General features: G+C 37.4%; 3 protein-coding genes across 3 annotated transcripts; 1 reads left to right on the top strand and 2 right to left on the bottom strand.

The window, feature by feature from the left end:
• Positions 1 to 86: 86 nt before the first annotated feature.
• GCK72_012138 (uncharacterized protein) lies at positions 87 to 2,645 on the bottom strand (the record flags this gene model as incomplete). The annotated part of the gene is made up of 5 exons (XM_053728871.1): positions 87 to 506; positions 554 to 702; positions 2,097 to 2,364; positions 2,415 to 2,560; positions 2,606 to 2,645. The coding sequence occupies 5 exons, from the start codon at positions 2,643 to 2,645 to the stop codon at positions 87 to 89; spliced, it is 1,023 nt and encodes a 340-aa protein (XP_053583643.1).
• Positions 2,646 to 3,266: 621 nt separating this feature from the next.
• GCK72_012137 (uncharacterized protein) lies at positions 3,267 to 3,933 on the bottom strand (the record flags this gene model as incomplete). The annotated part of the gene is made up of 3 exons (XM_053728870.1): positions 3,267 to 3,623; positions 3,671 to 3,843; positions 3,894 to 3,933. 3 exons carry the CDS (start codon positions 3,931 to 3,933, stop codon positions 3,267 to 3,269), a joined length of 570 nt encoding a protein of 189 aa, XP_053583642.1.
• A 1,663-nt stretch (positions 3,934 to 5,596) lies between these two features.
• On the top strand, positions 5,597 to 12,384 carry GCK72_012136 (uncharacterized protein; the record flags this gene model as incomplete). The annotated part of the gene is made up of 12 exons (XM_053728869.1): positions 5,597 to 5,736; positions 7,366 to 7,551; positions 7,742 to 7,832; positions 7,920 to 8,067; positions 8,184 to 8,292; positions 8,879 to 9,047; positions 9,094 to 9,747; positions 9,938 to 10,009; positions 10,761 to 10,940; positions 11,068 to 11,254; positions 11,974 to 12,132; positions 12,203 to 12,384. The coding sequence occupies 12 exons, from the start codon at positions 5,597 to 5,599 to the stop codon at positions 12,382 to 12,384; spliced, it is 2,277 nt and encodes a 758-aa protein (XP_053583641.1).
• Positions 12,385 to 12,446: the final 62 nt, after the last annotated feature.

Genomic DNA, 12,446 nt, shown 5'->3' with positions numbered 1-12,446 from the left:
CATTGTTAAGTTTCCATTGTAATATCCAAACCAAACAGCTCCCAATAAAACATTTATTATCACTCAACAAGTAAAGTCACAAAGAATCAGAGAATGGAAGCGACCAAGTAGAAAAGAGCCAAGTTGACAAAGGCACCAAAAGTGTAGAGACTAGCAGATCCATCAGATTCATCATCGTCCTTCTCACTATCCTTCTCTCCACTCTCCTCACTTCTCACACTCTTATCACAAAATCCTTGACTGTCGAGTCTACATTTCTTTGGGCCACAAACGCACAAGATATTCTTCTTCCCGTTTCCACACTCTTTGAATTTACAATTGACTTCAGTTTTCCAAGGAACCAAGCAAGAAAGTAATGCATCTTCTCCTTTCTCTTCCCACCTTGCATATTTTTTTTGCATATCGTTTAAATGTTCCTTTTCTACCTCTTTCATCATTTTCACCGATTCTTCATCATAGTCTCGTCCACACTCTACCTCCGGAACTTTCAAAGAATCACTACGCACCTGAAATTGGAGTTTTCTTGTTAGAAAATGTAATAAAATTAAATTACCATGGCATTAGCTTGTATACCAGTTTTTTTGGCCATTTTCGTGCGTCCTTCAATTATTGCTGTTTCGTAATTAGCTTCGTTAATTCTTTTGAACACCCCTTCACCCATTACTGCTTCGGCGATCGACTGAGCAGACGTGGCAGTTGGTCCTAAAATCAGAAAATACGTTTTTGACACCTCCGACTTCAGAAGTCTACTGAAAAGAGAAGAAACGTACCAAAGGCAAGGAAAACCGCAACGACGAGAAGAAATTTCATCGGAAGACGTTGTAGATTGGAAATCGATTCGATTCGCTTTTCTTCTGTTGACAGATTCTTCTTTTATGCTGTTCTAAAAGGGGGCACACGGTTTGGGAAGGGCCGGGTGTTTCTAGTTTAGAGGGCGGTCATCGAAAACTTTTTTTTTTCGAAAAATATATTTTTTTTCTAAAGTCTGAAAATAAAAATTCTCAATCATATATTCTGTCGACTGAGCCTGTTTCAGATTATTTACCGGAAATACTGTATTATAACGGCATGCCGTTATATTTTTCAGCTGCCTCCGAGAGAAATCGTGTGGTTTCAGAAACTCATTGTAATTAATAATTAAACAAAAAAACATTTTTGAACGGTCTATTCTCTGATAAAGAAGTTACTAATTACGCTGCTTCTAGTCAGAACCAAGAAAAAACACAGGGATAATCATATTCATAAATTCAGAGTAAAGAAGGGGTACAGTTATAATACAGTATTTACGGTATACTACGGTGCAACATTTTTGATTCATAGTTTTTATCATTCCCATCGTTTTGCAGAATTTTGAAGATATGAGTAAGATCGCTATCTTTCTTTACCAAGCTTCGAACTATTTGTTGAAAAATATAACTTTTTGAAGTTTAAATTTAGGCTGTCAGAAATTTTCAACTCACAAAGGAACCTCAAGGGGTCGCAAGTTTGGAATCGTTCCAAATTGCTACCAGGTATTAAGGACAGCTTGAATAGGCATATCCAAAATTTTCGTTCTGTGCTCGTCACTTGCCGCTGAGAAAAACCGTCTCAAAGGTTCACTCCTGTAATTAAACGCTGTAAAAGCCCGAAAATGGCTAGCAAAACCAGAGGTAAAGACAGTTTTTCTCAGCGGCAAGTGACGAGCACAAAACGAAAATTTGGGATATGCCTATTCAGCTGTCCTTATTGTATGGTAACAATTTGGAACGATTCCAAACTTGCGACCCAAAAAGGTTCCCATGTCAAATTGCTCGAGCTCATCACGCCCCCGCGAGTTTGTTGCTGGTTATAATTCTTTTTGCACACAAAATGGATTCGCTTTTCCTTTTTAAAATCTTTACTCTCAAATATTGTCAAAAAAGACCAAACCTTGGAATGTTGAGAGCAAGAGGAAAGTAACGTCAAGAAAGGGAGGTGTCACGCCAAGAAGAGCACCAACAAAAGTTTCAGAAAAATCATTTATTATTACAGAACGAACGAGTAGTATACAATCAGACAGATAATAATACAAAAAGTTTTGAGATTCGAAGACCCAGTTTTCTTACATAATCCTTCACTGTCCATTTTACATTTCTTCGGTCCACAAATGCAATGCCCAACTGTTTTCCCCGAATCGCACTTTTTCACTTTACAGTTTACTTCGGTTTTTGTTGGAATCAAACATGACAAGTAAGTCTCTTCTCCTTTCTTTTCGATCATTTCAAGGCCTTTGTCAACATCATCTTTCAGAATCTTGTCCATTTCGTCAATTTCAGATTGGTCAAAAACTTCCGTGGGATCTGTTCCACACTTAGGCTCCGGAATCTTCAAATCGTCAGAATGCTTCTGAAAAATAAAATAATTGAGTTTGAACATTGCTTTGAACCTTGACTTACCAATATTTTTGCCGATTTCATGCCAGACCGTCTAGCCAAATCTTCGCGGTCTGCTCTTATTTCTCCGGTATAATTGGCTTCCATTTTGTTGGATAAATAATCTTTTTTGAAACGGCGATTCGGTGGAAACGAAATCACCGTATTGGCTGAAATTGGTACTCGGTTTTTCTGAATTTCTCTCCCAAACTCACCGTAGATGACAAAGATCGCAGCATAGTGAAGAATTTTCATGCTGGTATTGAAATCTTAACAGTTTTATTTTTTTCTGTCGGGATAGATTTCTTTTATGCATTTGTCATTTAGAGCACCCGGTTACTAGAATACAAGTTTCTGGGGTAGCGAGGTCTTTTAATTTTTTTTTAAATCTTAAAGATGGACTAAAGTCAACTCTGATTTTTTCATAGAATAACGAATGTATGTGTGTCCGTGAGTTCATTTTCATATTGAAATATCTGTTCAATCCCCACTGAGAACGAGCGGCGAAACAGATTAGACATTTCTGTGGCCGTAGAACATTCTAGAAAGCAAAAATGTTGGTTTGTCAAGTTTTCGTCGTTTTTCTACCATTTTTGTAATGTTTCTTTCAAATTTTGTCGTTTTTTATCAAATTCATTGAAAAAAACAGCGACAAAAGTTGAAAAAATCAACATGGCCGAATTCGAGTTTCTAGGCCAGCGAAATTACTCACCTAGCTCTAAGAGGGTTTCACACCGAATAAAAAATTATTTCGATATGAAATTCAACTCACCGACACTATTCATGCTATGAAAAAATCAGAGTTGACCTTACAATTAGTACAACTTTAATAAAATTCTTTATTCATGTATCGGAAAACAAGTAAGACTAGTAAAATCAAAAGAAGGAAACAATCAAGTAGAAAATGCAAAAGTTGACAAAGACACCGAAAGTGAAGACGCTCAAAGATCCACTCTCACATAATCCATCATCATCCACATCACACTTTTTCGGTCCACAAATGCAAATCCCAATATATTTTTTATCGCACTTTTTCGATTTACAGTTGATTTCGGTTCTTGATGGTACCAAGCAAGTAAGATCCGTTTCTTCACCATCCTCTTCGTATGCTTCAATGAGTTTACCATAATCTGAACCGTGTTCTTCTTCCAGTTCTTTTTTCATTTTGTTCGTCTCTTCATCATAGTTCGTGTCGCAGTCTAGATCCGGAATCTTCAGTTTGTTGTTCCATTTCTAAAACGAATAGCATTGTCTATGCAAGAATACATGATAAAAATTACCAAGAATTTTGCTTTCTCCTCCGCTTTTTGTGCAAAATCTTGTCGAAGTTTCATGAATTGATCAGCTGCTCCATCCGGGAAACCCATGCTGTTGGAAAATTCCCCCAGTTTTGCCCTTGCTTCCGGTTCTATAGGCAATTCTACATTATCTTGAGCATACAACACAGTGTAGTCTGAAACAAACGGTTTTTCAAAAACTCACTACCCAATTCATGTAACTCACCGCACACAAGGATAACTCCAACGGTGAGAAGGATCTTCATCAAGAAAACGCTCGATTGTCGATTCAAAATTTAATCGATTCGATATTTTTCTTCGTTGGAACTCCTTCCTTTTATGCTTTTCTTAAAGAGGGCACCCGGTTGGTAAGGCTTCGGTTTCTAGGGAAGGTTAGATAGGGCGGGGTCGGGGCGGGGGCATATCTAATTTTTTTATTCGAGGTACTTACTTTGAAAAAATAAAGTTTGGCCAAGGATTTTCAAAAGAGAAGGTCGCGGGCTGAAACGTGCAAGCGGCGCGGTTCTCATTCCAGTTGTTGGCTCTATTCCAGTTTAGATGTCCTTTAAAAACTCAAAAGCCCCAAAAAACACTTAAACGTCCCTTAAAACACTTAGACGTCCCTTAAACACTTAAACGTCACAAAAAATGTTTAGACGTCCCTCCAACACTAAAAGTCACTGAAAGGGTTCAAGGAACGTCTAAATATTTTTTGGGACGTTTGAATGTTTTTTGGGACGTCTAAATGTTTTTGGGACGTCTCAATATTTACAACTACTTTTTGGAATTTCAAGGAACGTCTAAACATTTCATGGGACGTTTAAAGATTTTTTGGGACGTCTAAATGTTTTTGAGCATATTTTGGACTTGAAAGGACGTCTAAGTGTTTCAAGGGATGTCTAATTGTAAGTGTTTTTTGGGACGTTGGAGTTTTCAAAGGACATCTAAACTGGAATAGAGCCCAGTTGGTTTTTAAATTAAGAACCACGCCGTTTGCAGTTTAAGCTCCGCCCACAACTTCCTGAGCTGCGTGTTTCATCTTTATTTTTTCACAGTATCGGGACTAGCTAAAAATTAGTTTTTGCTTTGTTTTTTTGCTACCTCTAGAGTAGGCCCATTATCAGTTATGTATGTACTTTCCCCTTTTATTAACCATCTCTTTCATGTAACTCTTAAAATCAATTCATTTTCACGTGTCACCCTTCGATGAAATAAACAAATTAAATCTCAAAGCTCTTCGCACCTTTTGAGAACTGAGGACCCTAATCAGAAGCGAAAATTTTGAAATTTCCTTGACCCTTCATTTTTTGGGGCCTCACTGTCAGTAATAACGCTTACCCGTTTTTCTGTGGCGTTTCTCGATTTTTTGGCTCAGGGACATTTCGAAACCAGACGTTTGGCAACCATGACATTTCAAAACTAAAATCACTGAAAACCAAGGCTTTTTCTGCGATACACCTAAAATTGAACAATGTCTTGGTTTCAAAATGCCCTGGTTTCGAAACGTCACAGTCCCCGTCCCAGTAGCCCTTTTTTGGATCCGCCCTCCCTCCAAGTTCCGCCCACTTTTTCAGCATCTCAAAAAATGGGCGGACCCTAGTGTCCTTTTTTTTGGCGGAAGTAAACTATAAAATTCCACACTCCACACATATGTAGTACATTCCCCCTAGAACCACACACACCTAGAATTTTTAATTTTTGCAACCAATTTTCTTTCAAAAAGTCACGACTAGTCGCAATCTAGTAGATTCTCTCCGACTCGAGGTGCTCTTTGAATTATTAATTCAAAAAAGATGGATTGATAAAAATTCTGAGGAGGCATAACAAGTCATCAAATATTCATTTCTTGAAGAAAAAGACGAGACGGCGAGAAGGAGATCCTTGCAAAAACATATTCAGCTATATATTCTTATTGAGAGTTGACGGAATATGTTTTTCTCGAAAATCTCCTTTTTTCTTGTTCAAACTGTTCTCACTTTCCGAATTGGACACTTAGAATATGAGAACTCGAATGAAACGAAGGTTTTGGAGATTTGTATGAAGGCGGCTGGGACGAGGAGAGAGCACACGTGAGTTTACTTTATGTTTCGGGACATTTCGAAACCAGGCATAAAGAACATTTTTAAACTAACAAAAACAGTGGAAATTAGCAATTTTCCTTATTTTTTAGTGATTATCTCTAGTATCAAAATGACATTGTTTCGAATGACTTATAATAAGTACATTTTGAGATCGTCAAAGAGCTTCCCTTTTATAGTTGATTATTTTTCTGTACGGCACTCGCTAGAGAGTTTCAATCTATCAATGAAAAATAATCCTGAAATCTTATAATGCTGGTTTGAAACAGGAGAAACATAGTACCTTCGCTGAGCGAAAGCTCTTTAGGGAGCTCATGTCGACAACAGTGATAAACTACAAAAATGAAGGTCAAGGTGTGATAATATGAATGTGAAACATAAAAACCGTGTCAGAGTTTTTTTGTCACTGTTTCAATATTGAGGTATTTTGTACAGGAAAACTCGTAAAATAATATGCTGACGGAACTCAAACAAAAATTTTAATTTCGCTTCTATCGAATTTATTCTTTTCTTTACCTCAGTTTCAGAATCTGTGTATATAACTAGCACAATCAGTTTTTTTGTTGAAACCCCGGTTGAAAATCTTATATTTTCTGAATTTGTTACATACTTGAAATCGATTTAGAATTATTAAAAAGAGCTCAATTGGCTTTAAAATCAGAAATTATTAGTGCGTTTTAATTAAATCTATTGAATGAGTGATGGGCCAATGAAACACAATTTCGTGACATGACATAAGTACATTTTGAGACCGTCAAAATTATATTGCGGAAACTTGTCTTTTAGTAAAAGATTACAACTTTTTTTGATTGATTTAACATTTTCACAACTTTCAGAATATTCCTTGGTAAAACTGATTGTCCAATAGTTATGACTCTAGCGAGACATGCAAATATGTAGAGTAGATCAAGCCCAGTGCTTCACTTTTGTAGTTGACTAATTTTCTGTACGGACACTTCCTAAGAATCCATCGGCGACTGATAACTCTGAAATCTTGCAATGCTGGACTGAAACAGGCGGAAACTCATTTGAATCATGTCAGGGTTTTTTTTGTTTTCACTGATTCAATATTGAGGTATTTTTTCTCGTTAATCTAACAAAACGATTTGCATTATCAACCGAAAATTTACTATTTTTTGTTTTGACCAAATTCAACATTTATGCAATTTACTTCTGTTTCAGAATCTGTGTATATAATTAGCAAAAACAATTTTTCTGATTATTGCGTGTAAAAAAACCATATTTTTCCGAATTTGTTTCTAGAAACCAATTCAGAACTACAAAATTGGAGTATATTGACTTTAAAATGACGATTTCTCTACATTTAGGCCGTTTTGATTAGGGCAGCTCTGATTCAAGCTAATCCTGATTCGGCACCATTTTTTTCTTTTAATATACCGAATAAACTCCTTCCGAAATGTATGGTTTTGAGAGAAAAACAACTGTTTCGCCTAGCTAGGAAATTAACAACTACGCTGTGTGCACAATTCACATTTTGTTCAGGAGAAGTTCACTTAATTCGTTGCCCTTTTTTTTTTTTTTTAGAAATTTCTGTTCCACCCAATTTTTATAATTTTAACTTGTCAATTGTTTTTTAATAAATAAATTTTCTGCTTTCAGACTAATATCCCTCCCCTCCTGCCATAACTTCAACGGACTCGAGAATGCAGCTAATTTGAATTACCAATATGCAGTGGATCTTCTAATTGGAGCAGCATGTGATGAAGAGACTCAAACTGTCTCCAGACTTGCACTGAGATGGCACAAGTTGTATTTATCCTCTGCTCCGTTGAGCACCAAGGAGAAGTGAGTTTTTAAAGAAATTTATTATAAGCTCGCCACAATTCTTACAACTGCGCTCCACGAAAATCCCTTGAAAACGTCTCTTTTCTCTGAGTCTCCCCTCAATATCGCACACAATTTTCATCGGTTTCGGTAGAGCGCGATTGTAAGAAGCGTGCCGTGCTAATAGTTTCAAAACATATTTTTTCTCCAGAGAAGGTACCACAATTGCTCTGAAGCCTCACAGTTTGGCTGGAACTGCGGAAGTACTCCTGGCGGTTTGTAAATCGATGAAATGGAAGGAGGTAATATGACTTCACTGTTTTATCAAAATATGAAATTTTTTGCAAACGTTTACTTTCTCAGTGAAAAGAGTCTCTAAAATGCTTCAGATTGGTCTAATCTATTCGGAAGAAACGAAATACACGGCGCACGCGATCTACGACATGTTGGCAGAGAAGGAGGATGAGATAAAGATTAATGTGTTCCTGCAGACAGATGGTCTCATGAATACTTATTCTATTCTACATAGTGCTAGAGGTATGGTGGTTTTATTGGAACAAAATGAACAGCAAAAAATTATTTTTCATGAGGATACCGTGGGTTTCTTAGAAATGTGAAACAGAATAAAAATAATAGTTTCCAACTTTTTCCAGTTCTCATCTCCTTCCTGACCACTGTAGACCTATCCAGATTTGTCAAGACGCTGAAAGACAAAGCCTTCAGACCACTGGAATTCAGTATTGTTCATGTGGATTGCTATAAGTGAGTAGCGAAGGATCTCAATAACATTTCAAACAAAAATAAAAAAATAATATGGTTATGATGAAACAGTATTATTTCAAAGTGCCCAAGAGTGCGAGGTAAGGTAAACGCGCTCTGTCGCACAACGGTTGGCACTGAGCCTATCTTTCAATATAAACCGCGACGTAAACGCAAAGCGAATCGAAAAAATTCAAGTGTGCTCGTTAGGAAACTTACGGCTTACACTGCTGTGAACGAGCCACCACCCTCGTTTTTTTGACATGTTGGTGGCTCTAACTTTGGACCTCATTTTTCTCGAATAGCATACCTCGAGGGCAAAAATTGAATATGTATTTGAAATCAGTGATTCCTTAGGTTTTCAATGGTGTAGGTCAAGTTCCATAACTCCATGGTCATTCTTTCCCTTGTGACCTTCCCTTGTAGGCGACCTTAAAAACCTTAAAAAACCTTAAAAATGTGACTTTGAAATTTTGTTAATTTCCTGACACTTCAAAAATTTTATGTCCTGTTTCGTTGGCTATGTTTAAGATTTCCACACTCCCCAATCTTCACTCTTCAAATCTTTGGCGAATTACCCTTATTCTAGATCTGAAACCTCCGATGTCTACACCTATCTCGACGAACATGCATCTGAAGAAGCCAACCCAATCTCCGCAGCACGTCTTCGGAAACTTCATCGCCACGTGGCACTCCTTCAAAATTCTCATGATGACAACGGGAGTATGCAGGCATTTGCAATGAAACATGGATTAGAGGTTTGTTTGATTTTGATGCATAACCCTTAAATCATTGATTTTCCAGCCTTCCTACACCCTTTACAAAGCACTGGTACTCTGTGATGGTCTGCAACTCCTCAGTAACTATAAGATTCCTCCAGGCAACTTGTCGATTGTGGAGCAGCAGTCATTCCTATGGGAGCATGTCACAAACACTGAAATCCATGGGTTCTCCGGTCCAATGTTCATAGGAAGTGATGGAGTCCGGTTACCGTACTACGAGATGTTCATGTGGAGAGATGGAAAGACACAACACGTGGCAAGTGTCAAACCAAGGGAATCCGAATTTTGTGGGAGCACGAATGACAGTAAGAATTGCTACCAATTCACTCGAACCATCCCCTATGGCTCCTACCTTGACGATCTTCCACCCTATAACTCGGACTGTGGTTACGATAACAATTTATGCAGTGATTTTCATGTTTTTATGATTGCGGCAGTAGTATTTTCCATTTTGCTTATCCCTATGGCCATCGCATTTTATCTTCAACGCAAGGAGCATCTAATCCAACAAATGCCATGGAGAGTCCCACTGGATACAATTAATTTCGATGATTCAAGTAATGGAAAACTGGTTTCAGTATCTAGAAGAGTGTCTAATGTGTCTACAGCAAGGGCTTCTTACTCATCAATTTTTTCAGCGAATATTTCGGAACATGCTCATGTTAACAAGCAGAAGGTTATAATCCAGATTGGGGTTGTTTTGAAACCAGAAGATTGGAAACCATAACATTTCTACACTGAGTATAAAAAAAGAAATATTGACGATTTTTGCGTTTAGTTTCGAAATTTCTTGGTTTCCAAAAGTTTTGTTACAGAACGTCCCACTATCCTGGCATTACTTTTCACCCTTTTACACTGTTTTTCAGGTATCAGTGAAACGGTATGTTCAACGAAGAGCCATCACTTTCACACGACAGGAGATGGAAATGTTGAATCAGGTTAGTTTGGAAATGAATATCCAGTGTTTCCACTGCTCAAATAGTATTTGACCAGTATTTATTATCATGTTGAAACAATTTTTAATTTTAATATAAAATGAAAACGTTCAATTAAGTTAGACTGGTTAGCTTACAAGGGAAGTTTTGGGAGCCACAACTTTCAAACCACCTACAAATTTGGTTATAGGTATTTTCGACTACGTGGAGTCCATTTCTGCAGTCGAAACCGGCTAAATACGTCTGTGAGCCGAGTTATCAGCTTTCAAACTTTTCACATGGTTAAACTTTTTCACAGGGAGAGGGGCCGAACCATTAACTACATTACTACTTGTAAGTTTGAAAAAAGGAGAAAACCTTTTTGTACAGTGTTAGTCGATTTGGTACTCCATGCTAAGAAGCTTAACCATTCGAAAAGTTTGAGAGCTCATAACTCGGCGCGCAGAGACATTTAGCCGGTTTTTGACTGCAGAGAAGAAATGGACTCCCCTGGTGTCGAAATACCTATAACCAAATTTGTAGACCGTTTGAAAGCACGCGTGTCCAAAGATTTCCTTTGTTAGAAATAGTCCTACCCACTGCTCAAAAAAATTAGACCAGTATTTATTATCATGTTGAAACAGTCTTTCACTTTAATATAAAATGAAAATGTTGAATCAAGTCAGTTTGGTTATTAAATTTCTTAATACTACTGCTTCACAAATTTTAACCAGTGTTCGATTTGATCCGCATTTTCTATACTTTATATTTCAAGCTCAAATACATGTCGCATGTTAACATCAACCCGTTTACTGGAATCTGCTTCAACCAAGGATCTGAAGTGATTGTTATGTGGCAATTCACTACAAGATACTCATTGGAAGACCTGATTTTTGTGAAGGAACAGAAATTTGGACGCAATTTTCAATCGACTTTTATCAAGCATATTATGCATGTGAGTTTGCACTACGAATCCTAAGAAGTTAGTTCATTCCTATTTTAGGAAGAAAACGACGTTGCATTGAGTGTAACATAATCATTCAATTATATCTTTCACTTGAAACAGAAAAATCCGTTTTCAGGGAATCAACTACATCCATAACAGCTCAATTAAAGTTCATGGTGCATTATACCTTTCGAATTGTGTTGTTGACTCGTATTGGGTGGTAAAGCTGACTGATTTCGGGATAAAGAATATACTGAAGGAGAGGATGCATCATAAGGAGTTGGCGCCGAGCTCCTCGTTTGATATTGATGCGATTCATTATAGTGAGTCTTCTTAGAGAAAACGGGTTCATCTTTTGAATTTTGAATTTTTTTATTTACGCCCGCAATGGTGTGCTCTCTTGTAACCGTAGTTCAAACTCAAATTTTTCTGATTATTATTTCTCGAAACATTCTTTTTTGTGAGATTGGAGATAAACTAGCATGCTCGTAGTTTTTAGACTCGATCATGATTGAGCGGGATTCCGCCTTCCGTCCTCCGCCTTACCCTTTCCGGCACTTTTTTATTCCGCTTCCCGCCTTCCACCAAGAGAATATCAGCTTGAAAAATTTGTTCGTCTACTATTTTTTGAGGTTTTTTGCAGCAAAGCTCAGTTTTTACCAATCAGCTTTTACCTACTCTCAACCTTTCATGTCACAAAACTGCTGCATGATAGTCAACGTTCTCCCTAAATTATTTTTCCAAAGTTTTTTGACGATGCAGTTGACCAACGTTTCCCCATTATCATCTTTCTGTATTGATTGTCCGTTTTACCATATCGATTGCCTTATGCCTTTCTAGCAAATGTTTATGCAACCTCCCATAAATGGAAAAGAACTAAGGGATTTAGTGGTGAAATAGAATATTCATTATTTTAAAAACGTTTTTGAACAGTAAAAACTTTTTCTTTTCCAAAACTTCCTGTTTTGCAAAATGTTTCTTCCTCTTTGCTACATTCGTATGTTCCCATTTCCATCAGTAATCTTACAGTCTGTCCTTCCAGAATACCTCCAACTGGCACCCGAACATCTCTCCCATCTCCTCGAGAAACACGATGAGCCAATGGGTACTGTAGAAGGGGATATCTATCAGTTGGCAATGTTGATCTACCAGATTTTGTTCTATATGAGACCGTTTGCTGAGAGACCGGAGGATATTAGAGGTACAGTTTCACTAACTTTATTTGTGGGATTATGTTTTCACTATATTCAATGGTTTTTTTTTCATTTCAGAACTCGCCGACTTGCTTTCCAACCAATCAACTGCCCCAATCCATCCGAAGGTTCCAGAAGGGAATAGTTTCACAATGAGACTTTTATCGATTATTCAACAGTGTTGGTTGTATAAACCAGTTGCCAGACCCGCATTGATAAAGATAACGGATGCAGTGAATAGAGAATTCGGACAGGAGTGAGTGGTTGGATATTAATGATCCTCAAGTTTAATTTCAGCGTAAAAGGCACTCTGATAGACCAA

The sequence above is a fragment of the Caenorhabditis remanei genome, chromosome IV, assembly GCF_010183535.1.
Source record: "Caenorhabditis remanei strain PX506 chromosome IV, whole genome shotgun sequence".
NCBI lineage: Eukaryota > Metazoa > Nematoda > Chromadorea > Rhabditida > Rhabditidae > Caenorhabditis > Caenorhabditis remanei.
Note: the sequence above shows the minus strand (reverse complement) of the source record. Positions and strands in the feature narration are given on the sequence as shown.